Source organism: Portunus trituberculatus, chromosome 28, assembly GCF_017591435.1.
Source record: "Portunus trituberculatus isolate SZX2019 chromosome 28, ASM1759143v1, whole genome shotgun sequence".
NCBI lineage: Eukaryota > Metazoa > Arthropoda > Malacostraca > Decapoda > Portunidae > Portunus > Portunus trituberculatus.
Window position 1 is genome coordinate 4,519,770 of NC_059282.1, and position 15,600 is coordinate 4,535,369.

Sequence of the window (15,600 nt, forward strand, 5' to 3'; positions counted from 1 at the left end):
AGGTCAAGTTGGGTCGAAATTGTCAATTACGAAGCACAAAGAGAGGTTATTTCGTGCACAGCGCCCTCACACTCACCGCCCACCACTGCTGTCACCAACACAACTCAATCAATACACATAACAAATAAACAATAGAAAACAAATGAAACAAGTAAAAGTAATAAATTAATGAATAACGAAAAAGTAAACACCAAATAAAAAGAAACAAAATAATTGAAAAAAAAATCATACACATGAAATTAACATAGAAAATAATAAATGATCAATAGATGGAAGAAAAAATAATCAATACACACAACAACAACAACAACAACGACAACAACAACAACAACAACAACAACAACAACAACATTAAATAATAACGTAAAAAATAATGAAAAGAGTAGTGTCCTTCTCATCCAATCACACCAGTGAACACAAGCAGGTGAATACAGTCAATACAATACATCTGATAAATGGAGAAGAAAATGAAATAGAATAAATGAAGAACAAGAAAAAGAACCTGCTGGAATCACGAGAATTACTGCCCTATTATCTCTAGTTATTATCATTATCATCATCATCATCATCATCATCATTATTATTTTTATCATTATTATTATTATTATTATTATTATTATTATTATTATTATTATTATTATTATTATTATTATTATCTTTATGGATATTCCTCCTCTCTCTCCTTCTTCCTGCCTGGTCTGAACGTGGTGAGGTCTGGCGAACATTGCAAAGTTACAATCATTTAGCACACATGAACAAGGAAGGCTGTATGTAATTCTCTTCTTCATCGTCTCTATCGTTCTCATTACTTTATTTGCTACCTTTCTCTTACAACAAGAAACCAAGAAGAATTTTAGCTCAGGACATACAAAATTCATTAGGACACTGGCCTGCAAGCTACTCATTGTGTGGGTGATGATTACAGGAGCGTTTAGCGGTATTTTTAATTGACGTCACAGATTTTTCGCCTGTGGGCAAAGCATTGGAACCCATAACGCTAAGTATGACATTAGGTTAGGTTAAGTTAGGTTAGGTTATAATAATAATAATAATAATAATAATAATAATAATAATAATAATAATAATAATAATAATAATAATAATAATAATAATAATAATAATAATAATAATAATAACAATGATAATAGTAATAACAATAATAATAATAATAATAATGTCAAGCAACCCAAAACATATACGACTGTGGGCAACAGTCCTATACACTGGTTTCCAGTGCTCTGTTATCAATCTTTTAGGAAACTTGCAGTTTAAGTGGGACTTTTTTTTTTTTTTTTTGCCCTTGGCTACTTTCCTTCTTGCATAAAAGAAAAGTAACATCCGTATCGCTAGTAGTATCGGTATCGGCCCCATTTTGTGGTATCGGTATCGGTCAAAATTCTGGTATACGTACTACATCTCTAACTGAGACCACACCACACGCCACACACAGGGACAACGAGGCCACAACCTCTTGGATTACATTCCGTACTTACTTGCTGTTGGGTGAACAGGGGCATTAAGGAACTCGCCCATTTGCCAAGCCGCACTCTGGACTCGAGCCCGCGCTTTCTCGGTTGTGAGCCGAGTGTGCTTACACTACGCGGTGCGTGTTTCACTGTTTGATCTGCTGCAGTCTCTGACGAGACAGCCAGACGTTATCCTACGGAACGAGCTCAGAGCTCATTATTTCCGATCTTCGGATAGGCCTGAGACCAGGCAAACACCACACACCGGGACAACAAGGTCACAACTCCTCGATTTACATCCCGTACCTATTCACTGCTAGGTGAACAGGGGCTACACGTGAAAGGAGACACACCCAAATATCTCCACCCGGTCGGGGAATCGAACCCCGATCCTCTGGCTTGTGAAGCCAGTGCTCTAACCACTGAGCTACCGGGTGTGTGTGTGTGTGTGTGTGTGTGTGTGTGTGTCCTTTTGTTCCTATATATTTTGAATTAATCTTAGCCTACCAATTTTCAGACAGCAACTATCTATATTATTCGCGGGAAAAATACGAAGCCTCATTATAACAACTCGTGACGTGCACCATGATGGATAGATTTTAATTTCATGGCGCAGCAACAACAAAGGTCATATGGCGCCGCTACTATAAATTAACTGCCAATAATCGTGTATCTAAAAACTAAGTAAAAATAATTAAAAACAATACAAGTAAAAAGTTAAGAACTAAAAATACTATAAAACTATATAAAACATTAAAATACATAGAATAAAATGAAACAAAATTCACAGCTTTGGGAAAAGGCCTGCTTCTCCCAAAAACCTTAAAATGTCATGGCCCTGGGCCAGGCACTCTGGTCCAAGGACCTTTGAGATATAATAGACACCGCTACCTCTACCGCTGTCGCGGTAGAGGTAGCGGTGTCGTAACTCGATCAAACTAGGGCACTCTACCAACAGGTGCCGCACGGTGAGCGGCACCAAGCAGTCATCACAGTAAGGTTGAGGGTCCCTGGTCATCAGGTACTAATTTGTAAGGTACCTGTGACCTATACGTAGTCGCGCCAATAAAGTCTGTAAACGGCGATCCCGGACATGGGTGTATGTCCATTGGGGGATAGAGGAAGTAGTGATCTCTCCCATTTTCGAGGTTGCGACCCCCGTTAGCCATCTCCTCTGCCAAATTGCTGCAACTGCCTCACGAATTAGAGGAAAGACATCTCGAAACGGAACAGGGGCAGGAGATGGAGCGCGACTTGCTGCCTCTTTAGCGAGGCGATCTGCGTGTTCATTCCCTGGAACACCAACGTGACCAGGGACCCAACAGAACCCAACACGATATCCTCGTTGTGTAAGAAGATATAGCCACTCCAGGGCTGATAAAACCAAAGGGTTAAAGGATATAGTGCAAGAGAGAGAAGTAAGAGCACTGCGACAGTCACTAAAAATTGTAAAAGACGAAACCGGGAGAGTATTATTTGTAAAGCTAGGACTATGGCAGACAGCTCCGCAGTAAAGACGGATGCCACTGAAGGAAGGCTGCCACACCGATAAAAAGAGGGGAAAACCACACTAAACCCAACGCCTGCGTCGGATTTGGAACCATCAGTAAAACGAGGAATATCATTAGAATGGATAAAAAATTGTTCTAAAAACCGTGTGTGGGACAGAGCTGGCAGAAAATCCTTCTTGCCATCCATGGCAGGAGGGCATAATGAGATAACAGGAAGCTGCCAATAACCAACTCGTGGGAGACGGAAAGAGTACACAGGAGTGGGGTCGATAGATAAATCCGCCATGAGATTTGCAACTCGATGGCCAAAAGGTTTAGGAGACCAGGTCGAGTGACATACACCTGCGAACGAGAGTCCCGCAATATTGACAGACAAGGGACAGAATCAGGAAGACGGTGGGTGCGAAACCAACACCGGAGCATCGAAGACTGGCGCCGGAGGTCGAGCGGCCAGAATCCAGCATCCACTAATAGACTAGGTATTGGAGATGTCCGAAATGCACCCGTAGCCAAGCGGACCCCAGCATGATGCACGGAGTCAAGCACGCGTAGCCGTGCATCCGTTGCGGATGAGTAGATCTCACAGCCGTATTCCAACTTTGGGAGTATGAGTGTACGGTGCAGAAGCAGCAAAGTATCCCTGTCCGCACCCCAAGAGGTGTGACTTAAAACCCGAAGAAGGGATAGTGCCGTCCTGCAAGACGCTTTAAGAGAACGGAAATGGGGAACCCAAGTAAGACGGTTGTCAAACAATAGGCCAAGATATCGAGTGGCCTCCACACATGAGATGCGTCTATTGGCTAAATATAAATCGGGATCTGGATGAACGCCACGATTACGACAAAAATGCATAGACACGGTCTTTGAGGTGGAGAAACGAAAACCATTTATGTTGGCCCAACTGGACACTCGATTGATTGCCAGTTGGAGCTTTCGCTCAATCAGTGACAACGTGCACCATGAATCAACGATAATACTAATAAACTAAATTAATCAAAACCTTGTCAAACACATTCTAACCACAGACATTATTATTAAGACACTGATATTATTTCACTATCAATCTATTAACACGTTTCTGAAGATTCATGAACGACTATAAGGTATTCGAACACACACACACACACACACACACACACACACACACACACACACACGTGTGTGTGTTGATGTGGTCTCAGTCCTACCCGAAGATCGGTCTATGAGCTCTGAGCTCGCTCTGTAATGGGGAAGACTGGCTGGGTGACCAGCAGACGACCGAGGTGAATTACACACAGTACTTACTATGCATTCCACGTCCATATTGTAGCTTGATTCCTTATGTTCCTTGTCTCTTTTGAACACACCCCTTTCACACGTGGAGTTCTGTACGGTCTTTCGTCTGCCCATGTTGTTGTGGTCTTGGTCTTGGTCCTGTCATAGATTTCGTCTTTTTAACGATACACAATTATGTGATGAGGAATGTTTTTTTTTCTTATTTATCTACTAATTCTTTTCTTTATTAATTTACTTCTGGTTTAATTGATATTCGTTTATATGCTCACGTATATGTTTCTTTTATCTATAAGTATTTTCTTAACATTTGTAACGTTTGTCGTATGTGTGTGTGTGTGTGTGTGTGTGTGTGTGTGTGTGTGTGTGTGTGTGTAATTCACCATGGTCGTCTATTGGTCACCCAGCCAGCCGGAGCAAGTTCATAGCTCATAGACCGATCTATGGGTTGGACTGAGACCACACCACACTCCACACACCGGGAAAGCGAGGCCACAACCCCTCCAGTTACATACCGTACCTACTTGCTGCTTGGTGAACAGGGGTTACACGGAGGCTTGCCCATTTGTTTCGCTGCGCCCGGAACTCGAACCCGGGCCTTCTCGGTTGTGAGCCAAGTGTGCTAACCACTATACTACGCGCGCGTGTGTGTGTGTGTGTGTGTGTGTGTGTGTGTGTGTGTGTGTGTGTGTGTGTGTTTCCTCTTTTCCTCCTTTCTTTCATTTTCTCAGCAGTAATATTCTTGGATCAATAACAATTTCTTACTGCATCACAACGAAAACAATAAGATACAAAAAAAGAAAAAAACACAAAATAATAATAATAGTACAAATCTTCTTTAATCAAAAGCTCAACGTGTTAGTAACAAATACACAGTAACAAAACAACAAATGACACGAGTATTGACAAAAACAGAGACGGAAAGACTGTATTCACATGTCATACAACCCTTTGCTACACTATTAACTATACAATGCATAATAAACAACACAAAAAAGGGGCTATACATGAAACTACGCGTATATCAACCTGAGTATGTCTAACTAGAACACAGAACTTCACTGCTTCCTAAATGTTAATCAGATATCCGAGTTTTATCAATTCTATCCTATCTTTCAACCAGACTGTTATTTGTCGCTCTATCTTATTATCTACTGCTTTATATCGTCATTCATTGCTCTAGATTACTATTGGTCGTTATATCTTATTATTAACTGCGATATCTTACTATCAACTATTCTATCTTATCTCTCGGTGTTCTATCGCACCACCCAATCCTCTAACACACTCTTCACTGCTCGATCTTGTTAGCCGTGGCCTCATCTTTGCACGGAAGCTTCCAACTGGCCACAAGATTGATCACATCGGCGCCTGACAAACTGCAGGTGGGGAACACGCGGCGACACTCCTCAGGCACCCCGGAGCTTCCCGCCCATTGTCCAAGGAAAGCTGCGTATTGGTACTTGGCAGCGGGCTTGGTGATGTCTGGCCAGGCGACGGGGAAGGCTGTTTCGGGACTGAGTGAAGGAATAGTAGAAACAAAATCTGAGTGTTGTAGGTTAAGAAGGGATGAGAAAAAACTATATTTGATTGGAAAGGAAGTAATTTTGATTTGGTTGGGACGAGACTGAAGGAAGAACTGTGAATGGTTAGATTGTAAATGGAAAAAGTAAAAGAGAAAGTTAGTGATGAATGAGAGAGGAAAGATTAGGGAAAGAGATTGTTGGACAGGACTAATGAATGATGGGATGTACGAAGAGAAAAATGGAAAAAGAGATTAACGCATGAAAGAAAAGATAAGAGAGAAAGAGTTACAAGTGATGAATAGAAGGAAAAGAAATATCTAAAGAAGACAAAACTGAGAGGAGGAGGAACGAGAGATTTGATTATACATAGATGAAAAACTTGAGAGTTGTAAAAAGGATGAGATAAGTGAGAGAGAGAAAAATTACTAGTGATAAATGAAAAAAAGAAATGTAAATGGAGAACAGAACAAAAGAAAAGACACAAACACAGATGAAACAAAAAAAAATAAACGTTGGAGAAAACATGCAACAAAAAATCATGAACCACAATCAATAAAATAAAAAGAAAAAAAAATACATACAAGACAAACACGAGTCCACTAAGGAACACCTGATAACCAACCAAGACTTACCTGAGGAGGGAGACAATGGCGCGGTGGTCAGGTGTCCGTAAACTCTCAGGCAGGGTGGCGGCGTGACACAGGGCCAGGGGGAGGCAGGACGGGCTATCCAAGTCATCCAGAACCTGACGAAGACGCAGAAGAAGGGAAGCGTGAATTGATGGATGTACTGAGTGGATGAGTTAGACGAATTAGAGTGAAGAGGTGGATGAATGGATGGGATGAGTGAATGAATGTGTGGATGGGTTAGAAAATTAGAGTGAAAAGGTGGATGAATGGAAAGGTGATGTGGATTAGTGGATGGGACAGAAGGAATACATGACACCACTATGACCACCACCGCCACAAATACCACATAAACCACATTTTTAGTACCACAACCACCATCACCACTGGAAACAATAACTTTGTATCTTTAACTTATGTACCCTCAAAAATGAAGAGAAAAATACCATTACCACCATAACTACCCCTTCACAACCGCACCATCACCCCCTCCTACCTCACAACCTCACAACCCAATCACATTTTAAATAGCACCACCACAACCACCACCACTCTGAACCGCTAACTCCATCTCTTTAACTACCATACCCTTTAAAAGAAACACTATCATCACCATTACAACCCCGTCACAACCCCACCATCACCACCTCGTACCGTACAACTTCACAACCACCAATACTCTGAAATCTCTTTGACTTTTGTATCGTCAACTTATGTACCCTTGAAAAAGAAGAGAAAAAAACACTATCATCACCATTACAACCCCTTCACAACCCATCCATCACCATCACCATCCCCTACCTTACAACCTCACAGTTCCCAACCCTTCACTATTGTCACCATCAGCAGCCCTTCACAACCACGTACCTTGAACAAAACATTCCTGAGCAAGCCCCCTTCCTCCTCCTGCTGCTTGAAGAACTGAGAGGAGCCCGGGGCATGTCTCCTTCTACGCCCCATGGCTGCTGGGAGGACGGCAGCGATTCCCCACAGTAGATTGGCGACCTGAAGAGTAATAGACCCCGCAGTTGCCCCAGCGCCGCCCGGGGTCCTGATGGCAGTCTCGTTGAGGTAGTTGATCGTCATGTTGTAGGTTTTTAGAAGGTTTGGATTGGCTTCCGTGGAGTTTGATTCTTTTTCTCTTCGTACCTGGGGGAGTTCATGGGGAAATTAGATGACGTTATGGAAGTAGTTATTGTGGTTTATTATGGATGTTTAAGTAACGTTTCTTTGATGTTCTTTTTAGTTTGTGTGCTTTCATTCTCTCGTTTGGTATCGGATTCCATTTTAAGGGTTTTAAGAGAGAGAGAGAGAGAGAGAGAGAGAGAGAGAGAGATGGTAAGGGTGGTGTTGGGGTGTCTAATAGAAGGAGGTGATGGAGACTTGGAGATCTTTTTTTTAATGCAAGAGGGAGAGCAGGCCCTGGGCAACCAAACAGCAAAAAAAAAAAAAAAAAAAAACCATTTTATTGCTAGTTCCCTTAAAGATCCAAGAATTAGTCAAAAGTCAGGGACAGATGTCTTGATGTCACTCTTAAAAGAAGTCAGATCGTAGGAAGATGGAAATACAGAAGCAGGCAGGGAGTTCCAGAGTTACCAGAGAAATATAAGAAAAATAGTAACAAAAAGGATGTAGGTACACCTTTAAACTCACCTGGCAGGCCGCTGGAAGTTCCTGTACCACGGTTTGAATCACACTGAGGTTCAATCTGTCCAGGTGCTCCTTATAAGGGGAAAAGTAATGATGACGTCACAGGCAATTGGTCAAGAGATGTAGTGATTATCGTACTTTGATTGGGGTTTCTCTCTCTCTCTCTCTCTCTCTCTCTCTCTCTCTCTCTTTAAACTCAGGCCTTTCTCTCATTATGCGTTTTCCCTTTCTAGCTGGGAATCTCTCTCTCTCTCTCTCTCTCTCTCAGCTGTTCTTGTATCATCTCTACCATCCATTCCTCCAGTTCCCTGTCCTTCCATTATTGTCATCTCTTTCTATATTTTCTTTCTATCATCCATTTTCTTCAACCATTACTATCCATCTTTTGTGTCATCCATTTCTCTCGTGTATAAGTCATCCACGCTTCTAATTCTCTTCACACTTCATCTTATCCTTTCTCTGGTCTTCTCTTCAGCCTGATATCTCGCCGATCTCGACCTTATTCTCTTTGTAAAATATTCTTTTAATGTGTTCTCTTCCTGTAGCATCTATAGTCGATAACTTCACTTCGTCAAATATTCTTCTTGCATCTCTCTCTCTCTCTCTCTCTCTCTCTCTCTCTCCAATCTAGGTCTTATTCTTTTTGTCAAGTACTCTTTTTTTCATGTCTTCTCTTCCTGTAGCATCTAACACTCTTATCTTCATTAAATATTCTTCCAAGACTCTTCTCGTATCTCTAACTCTACTTATCTCTCCAATTTAGGTCTTATTCTTTTTGTCAAGTACTCTTTTTTCAGATCTTCTCTTCCTGTAGCATCTAAAGCTCTTATCTCCATTGAATATTTTTTCTAAGACTCTTCTCGCATCTCTATCTCTCAGTCTTTCTTTATCAAATGTTCATCCACTTCTCTTTTTCCCTGGCTTCTTTTCCTGTACCGTCTAACACTTTTCATCAAATATTTCGCTCTCATCTTTTCTGTCTATCATCTCTCTCGCACCTAACACTTTTCTATTTATCTTTAACATCAATCAATCTATCTTCATTAAATGTTCTACTCATGTCAATCATCATCAGACTCTCTCCTCTTCATCTGATAGCAAGGAACTGAGTTTTCAGAATAGGCTCAGTAATCAAGTTGTTAGTCATTAGGGAGCTTAAAAAGAACATTACATTGATTTGTGGATGATAGGTGAAAATAAGCAAAGACTGGCACATGCAAGGTCTGATGGCTTAATTCTTGCTTCATATTCTTGTGTTTCTGTTCTTAAATATTCTTCCAACGTTCAGACATTCAGACAAGTTGGAGGAGGAGGTTAAGAGAAACTCACTTCCCTGTACCTGTGTTTCTCTTCACCTCTTTTTCCAACATTTTCCTAACATTTAACACTTCTTTTCATACCTTATTTCAAGTCTGTCATTTTTACTCTCTTCATTTATCCTATTCAAATCTCCCCATAATCTTCACATCTAATAATGATAAATAAAAATGGAGACAAAAGGATATAGTTGAAGAAAACAAGATGAAATTAAAAACCATATTTACATTTATTTCACAGTCTTAGTAAACACTGCTGGACACTCTATGGTTGGGTATGGAGGGTAAAGATAAGGGTGGTTGGAGGGGGGGCAGGGTAAATTCAGGCAATACATCTTTCAAATCCAGCAATCAGAATGTATACCTTTGATAAGTCTCCTTTTTTCGTGTATGCATTTTATTATACGATATATATATTCATTTATTTTTTCTATGGCTAAATTATGTAGCATATTTTCTATTATTGTCTTGCTGCTATGTGTATAATACAACATAAGTATTATTTTTTTCAGCTGTATTTGTGTGTGTGTGTGTGTTTGTGTGTGTGTTTGTGTGTGTGTGTGTTTATCCATTGAAGTGAAATGAGTAATACAGGAAAAGAAAGAAAAAATGCACATTTGAATTGACTTGAAAAAAATGAAAACAAAGAAAGGAAACAGTTAGATCATAAGACAAAAAAATTAACTATTATACAAAGAAGAAAAAAGGAAATTAAAAGAAAGGAAGACAGAAAGTTGCATGTGTTTTTTTTTCCCTTATTTTTTTCCCATTGTCAAGTAAAATCCCCATCGTCACAGTCAAGTGAAAGTGACGAGATTGGGAGAGGATGTATCTGTTTTAACATTATCTATCTATTTCCCATTGACGGTACGGAACAAGACAACACAGCATCCCAGGAATTACAAGAGGAACGCTAGGCAGAACAGAATAAATACAAGGCGTGTGGGTGACAGACAGAACTGTAGCTTGCATGACCAAGAAATTCTATTGTATATGAAAATTGGCCAGAAGAGAAAAAAAATAATTATGTAATGGAGGATTATCACAAAAAAAAAAAATTCATACACATTCATACGTAATAGAAGTCATGCATTTGTTATACGTTTAATTATATATGATAAAGGATATAACGATAAATGAAATACAGATAAATAAAAGACGATATTTCAATGCCTTATCTGATCTTGTGAAGTAAACGACAATGATCTTTTCTTGTTTTTTTTTCTCTCGATCAGATCCTTTCCTCATTCGTAAATGAATAAAAAAAAATAATAATAATTTTCTTCCGTACTTTACCTATCTCATCTAAAAATAATAAAATAAAAATAACAAAACTAATAATTTGTAAATATATACAAAAAATCATAAAAACCAAAAGAAAACAAACATTCTCATATATAGAAGACCTTAAAAGTTTGCAATTCATATAAAAAAAACAAAACCAACCAGAGAAAAAAAATCCGATAGAGAAATTTCACATTAAAAGCTAAAAAGAATCAGTGTTTGAAAATGTTCACCGCGCTGCAGGGTTGGAAATGGCCGTCTCACACCCAGGGACATTCTCAGGCCAGTCACACACGCTCTGGGCTGCATTGAACACCAGGTTGACAGGGCAGGGCATGTGGTGCTTCCTCTCCCCCTCACACATGAAATAACGTGTGCAGTCCTGCTTGTCTTCATAGTAGCTGATGTGTCCGTCCGCCTCGTCGCAGGAAATCACATTGGCTGAGGGAAAGAAAAGACAGGATTGGAATTAAGAGTCACTGATTGTAAAGGGAAAAAAAGGGACACTGCATTAGTTACCATAGACAAAAATGGGAAGGAAAAAAAAAAAGTAACTGAAAAGAGAAAAAGATATATTGCATTAGTTAACATAAGGAAAAATGAGAAGGGAAAAAAAGAAATTGAATTAAGAGTCACTGGAAAGGGAAAGAGACATTGAATTTAGTTAACATAAGGAAAAAAATTGGAACAAAACTAAGGAAGGGTAAAAGATAAAAGGAAAAAGTAAGAGACTGAATTAGCTACCATAAAGAAAAGTCTGAATTTAAATAACAAAAAGATAAAAAATAAGAGGAAAAGCAAGACACTGCATTAGCTAAGATAAAGAAAAAGAGGGAATAAAACTAAGGAAAGATAAAAGATAAAAGGAAATACAAAGAATCACACTAAACGAGGGAAAAAGACAAGAGAGAAGGAGGAAGTAGAACAAGAAGAGAAAGAAAGCAGAGGAGGGAGAGAAGAAAGACCAGCATGAAAGGAAGGAGAAAGAAAGATGAGGAAAAGGAAAAGAGACAATCTATGAACCACAAAGAGAACAAAGAACGAGGATGTGGAGGAGAGAAAGAAGAGAGAAGAGAAAGGAGAAAGGGGATATGGGGAGGAAGGGAAAAGGGGAAACCATCTAAACATTCAAAGGGGAAATTAAAATGCCTTCAGGTAAGCCAATTAAGGGAAAGTGGAGGCCAGGTAAGGGTAGGTGGATTAAGGAGGGAAATTTGAAACTCCAGGATGCAAATTATGAAAGTGAAATGTAGAAGTAAGCACATTAGGATGAAGGGAAGGGAAGGGAAGGAAGGGAAGGGAAGGGGGAAGGGGAAGGGACAGGAAGGGAATGGGACAGAAGAGGAGGGAAGGGAAAGAAAGGGAAGGAAAGAGGGAAGTGAATGGAAAAGAGAAAATATCAGTTGCTTGGAAATGAGGGAAAGTAAAATGAGATGAAATAACATTAATAAATAAATAACAAAACATTGACAAATATAGCACACTTGACACTAAACAAAAAAATATATTAACAAATAAACTTTTTTTTTAACTAGCTACTTATACTATATAATAACAAAAACATAAAAGCACAAACAAAATAACACCAACAACAAATACAGTCTTTCCTGGCAGCAAAAACAATATAAACAAACTATTTTTGCAACACTACCAAAACAGCAACCTTTCTTTGCAACACTAACAAAACAATAATAATTTTTTGCAACACCAACAAAGCAATCTTTCTTAACAACAACAACAACAACACTCACGGTCCTTCTTGGCACTGGTTCCATGCAGAGTGCCAGTGTTCTCATAGGGGCCCTCATAGGTGAGTGCCACAGAGTAGTTGGAAATCATTTCATTGAGTGAGGCAAGCAGCGGGTACTTGCCAGTGCCACAGTTGCCTCGGAAGTCATCCATGTCAACACTCCAGATCATCACTCCACCCAGACCCTTCGTCTTGAGCCAGTCACCCTGTAGAGGAGTGGAAAAGGAGGGTCAGGTCAGAAATTTTGTCACTGCCTCTAGAATTGTAAAAACTTTCTTAACCCCTTCAGTACCAGGATGTGTTTTTAAATTCCTTCTAGTTACTATTTGGTGATTTGATACAGCTTCAGAAATTTGTGTTGGAATTAAAATAGTGAAGATTGTGGCCACTTATCCTCTGACCTCCATACATCCTTCCTAGTGTCATCAAAATGGTCTAATCATACACAAATCTTAGGATAAAATTACATCCCAGTACTGAAAGGGTTAAAATGCTCTTCTCTTTCACCATGCACGAATATTTTCCAAGGCTACAGAGATGATTTGCGAGGTTTTCAAAGGTGTTTCTCCATTTGGGTTTGTATAAGGGCTAGTTAGGTTAGGTTAAGATATGTAGGATAGGATATGGGTAGGTTAGGTTGGGTTTTTTTTATAAGAGTTAATTATGAGGTTAGGATAAGCATGGTTCAGGTTGGATTGGGTTGGGTTGGGTTGGGTTGGGTTATGTTATGTTATGTTAGGTTAGGTTCAAATGAGAGTTAACTACAAGGATATCTCTTTCTTATTTCTAAAATGGCCAGGTTTATTTATTCCTATTTCTACAAGTGTCAGTTATGAAGGTTCTCTATGCTTATTTCTCCAGGTGTTAGTTATGAGTGGTATCTTCTCCTTTCTACAAGAGTCATGAGGATCATTTGTTTGAATTTCTACAAAGAATTTCTAGTAGTAGTAGTAGTAGTAGTAGTAGTAGTAGTAGTAGTAGTAGTAGTAGTAGTAGTAGTAGTAGTAGTAGTAGTAGTAGTAGTAGTAGTAGTAGTAGTAGTAGTAGTAGTAGTAGTAGTAGTACATCACAGAAGAATGAGAAAAATCAGTTATATTATTTTTGTGAGGGATTTCCATCACCCCATAAAAATAATAATAATGAAGTGAAATCAAACAAAATAATAATAACAATAATAAATAAATAAATAAAATCATAAATGCAATTCCAAAGAGCCACAGGAAGAAGAGTCTCTCACCTTAACACCAAGAGAGCGCTCATCATCAAAGCCGATCCACTGATCCCCATTGTAGGCGAAGGGAACCTGCTGCTCGTTGTCCCACACCAGCGTAGTGTTCTCCTCGTACAGGAAGTCACACACCTGAGGGAGAGGCGGACTTCACTTGTGTTCTACTGTGGTTGCTTCAGAGCTTTATTAGCATGGATGTGTCTTTTTGTATCTTTTGTTTATACCTTTTAAATTTTGCCTTTCTGTTCCCATGTCATGTCTTATAGATTAATTTTCTTCTATTTTGGACACCATTTTATCTTATTTCTCATTCACAAATTAAGATAATTTCAATGCAATATTATGTTGATTGTGTCAAATGTCCCATAACTTAGCTAGCCTCTTTAAATGCGATTAGTTCTGCTTAATCAAGAAACAACATTTAAAAACATTCATTTCCTTTTCTTTTTTTCCTTTATTTCAGTAAGAAATGCTATAATTCAACAGAAACGAACCTTCAAGAACAAATTATATACCTTCTCTTATGCCCATTTCAAAAGAAAACTCCACAATTCAACAGAAGCCAACATAAAAAAAACTGATTATTTTTCTCCCTTAATCCTCACTTTACCCAGAGACTATAATTCAACAGAAGACCAACACTAGAAAACTAATCACTCTCCCTCTTTCTTTACTTAACCTCAAAACTATATAATTAACCTCTATTCACATTTCATACCTCATAGTAAGCCATGAATCCCTCCTCCTGCGTGTACCGGCCAGCATGTCCACCTCCCATCACCTCAGCTCCAATGTCAAACTGTGTGGTGTTCTTGAGGGTGAAGGAGCGACCGTACATTGGCATTCCGACCATGATCTTCTGTGCTGGTGCCCCCTGTTTCATCCACTCCTTGACACTGTAGTCCTGTGGGGGGAGAAAGGGTGAGTGTCTAGGATATCATTGTCACAGGGTGTCTCATGTAGAATAACTTTTATTTTCACTTTTTTTATGTAAGAGGGGAAAGATGACCAAGGGCAACAAAAACTAAATAAACAAAATTAATAAATAAATAAATAAAAAGGCCAACTTAGTTGCCAGTTCTCTTGCAGGTCCAAGAGAGTTAGAAAGAGAAACATCCCTCTTAAATAGTCAAGTCATTGGAAGTTGGAAATACAGAAGCAGGCAAGGAGCTTAATGTATCTTATCTATGTTACAATTTTCTATCAAGATTGTTGTTACTGAAAGCCTGTAATAAGTTCTGCATTCTGATTTGTATTCTTTGCTTCTTAGGTTTATCATCGAGGCTATTATTACTGAAGAACTGCATTAAATTCATTATATCATGTTCTTATCTGCATGTTGTTTTTAGAGCTTGCATTAAACTACGTACTTATTGAACAGGATTTTCCAGATAATTCACACTTCTAATAAAAACAGAAATTCACATTAACATTGACACTGAATAACCTAAATGCACTTAAGTATTTATCAATCAAATTATACATTACACCCTCAAATCATTCTAAACCCTAAAAAAACAAAAGAAAAAAGTAATATTAGTCCAAAAAAACTATACATTTGGACATTCCTCAGTATTATTACCTCTATTAACCTATCACCACCACCACCACCACCAACACTTACCATGGTCAGCTTCTTCTGGTAGGAGGAGGCTGTCTCGAGGGGCAGCAGGGGAGAGTTGTGTCCCACCACGTTGTCCCACATGCCATGGAAATCGTAGGACATGACGTTGATGTAGTCCAGGTACTTGCTGATCTCTGGCACATCATAGCTAAAAGGAGGCAGAAAAGATAAGATGATGTAGCAACATTTTACATACATGGACGCAACACACACACTTAAATGCAAGATAGAAACACAACAAACACATACACACACACACCCAACAGCTTTCTTTATGTTAACCCCTTGAGTAATGGGACATTTTTTTACCTTGAGATTTGTGTATAATTTGATTGACATTAGGAAGG

At 39.0% G+C, this 15,600-nt stretch overlaps 2 protein-coding genes across 2 annotated transcripts in view; both read right to left on the minus strand.

The window, feature by feature from the left end:
* Window positions 1-5,066: 5,066 nt before the first annotated feature.
* Window positions 5,067-8,155, minus strand: LOC123510151. Its single transcript, XM_045265014.1, has 4 exons — window positions 8,055-8,155; window positions 7,269-7,550; window positions 6,408-6,520; window positions 5,067-5,766 (listed from the first exon to the last, which is right to left on the minus strand). The coding sequence occupies exons 2-4, from the start codon at window positions 7,485-7,487 to the stop codon at window positions 5,541-5,543; spliced, it is 558 nt and encodes a 185-aa protein (XP_045120949.1). The 5' UTR covers window positions 7,488-7,550; window positions 8,055-8,155; the 3' UTR covers window positions 5,067-5,540.
* A 2,239-nt stretch (window positions 8,156-10,394) lies between these two features.
* The window catches only part of LOC123510162 (probable chitinase 10), a 55,748-nt gene continuing 50,542 nt past the window's right edge, over window positions 10,395-15,600 (minus strand). The window contains exons 15-19 of the mRNA XM_045265028.1: window positions 15,254-15,401; window positions 14,348-14,533; window positions 13,639-13,761; window positions 12,403-12,607; window positions 10,395-11,092 (exon numbers count right to left, since the gene is read on the minus strand). Coding sequence (XP_045120963.1) covers window positions 10,881-11,092; window positions 12,403-12,607; window positions 13,639-13,761; window positions 14,348-14,533; window positions 15,254-15,401 — 874 coding nt within the window. The 3' untranslated portion in view covers window positions 10,395-10,880. The remainder of the gene's footprint in view (window positions 11,093-12,402; window positions 12,608-13,638; window positions 13,762-14,347; window positions 14,534-15,253; window positions 15,402-15,600) is intronic.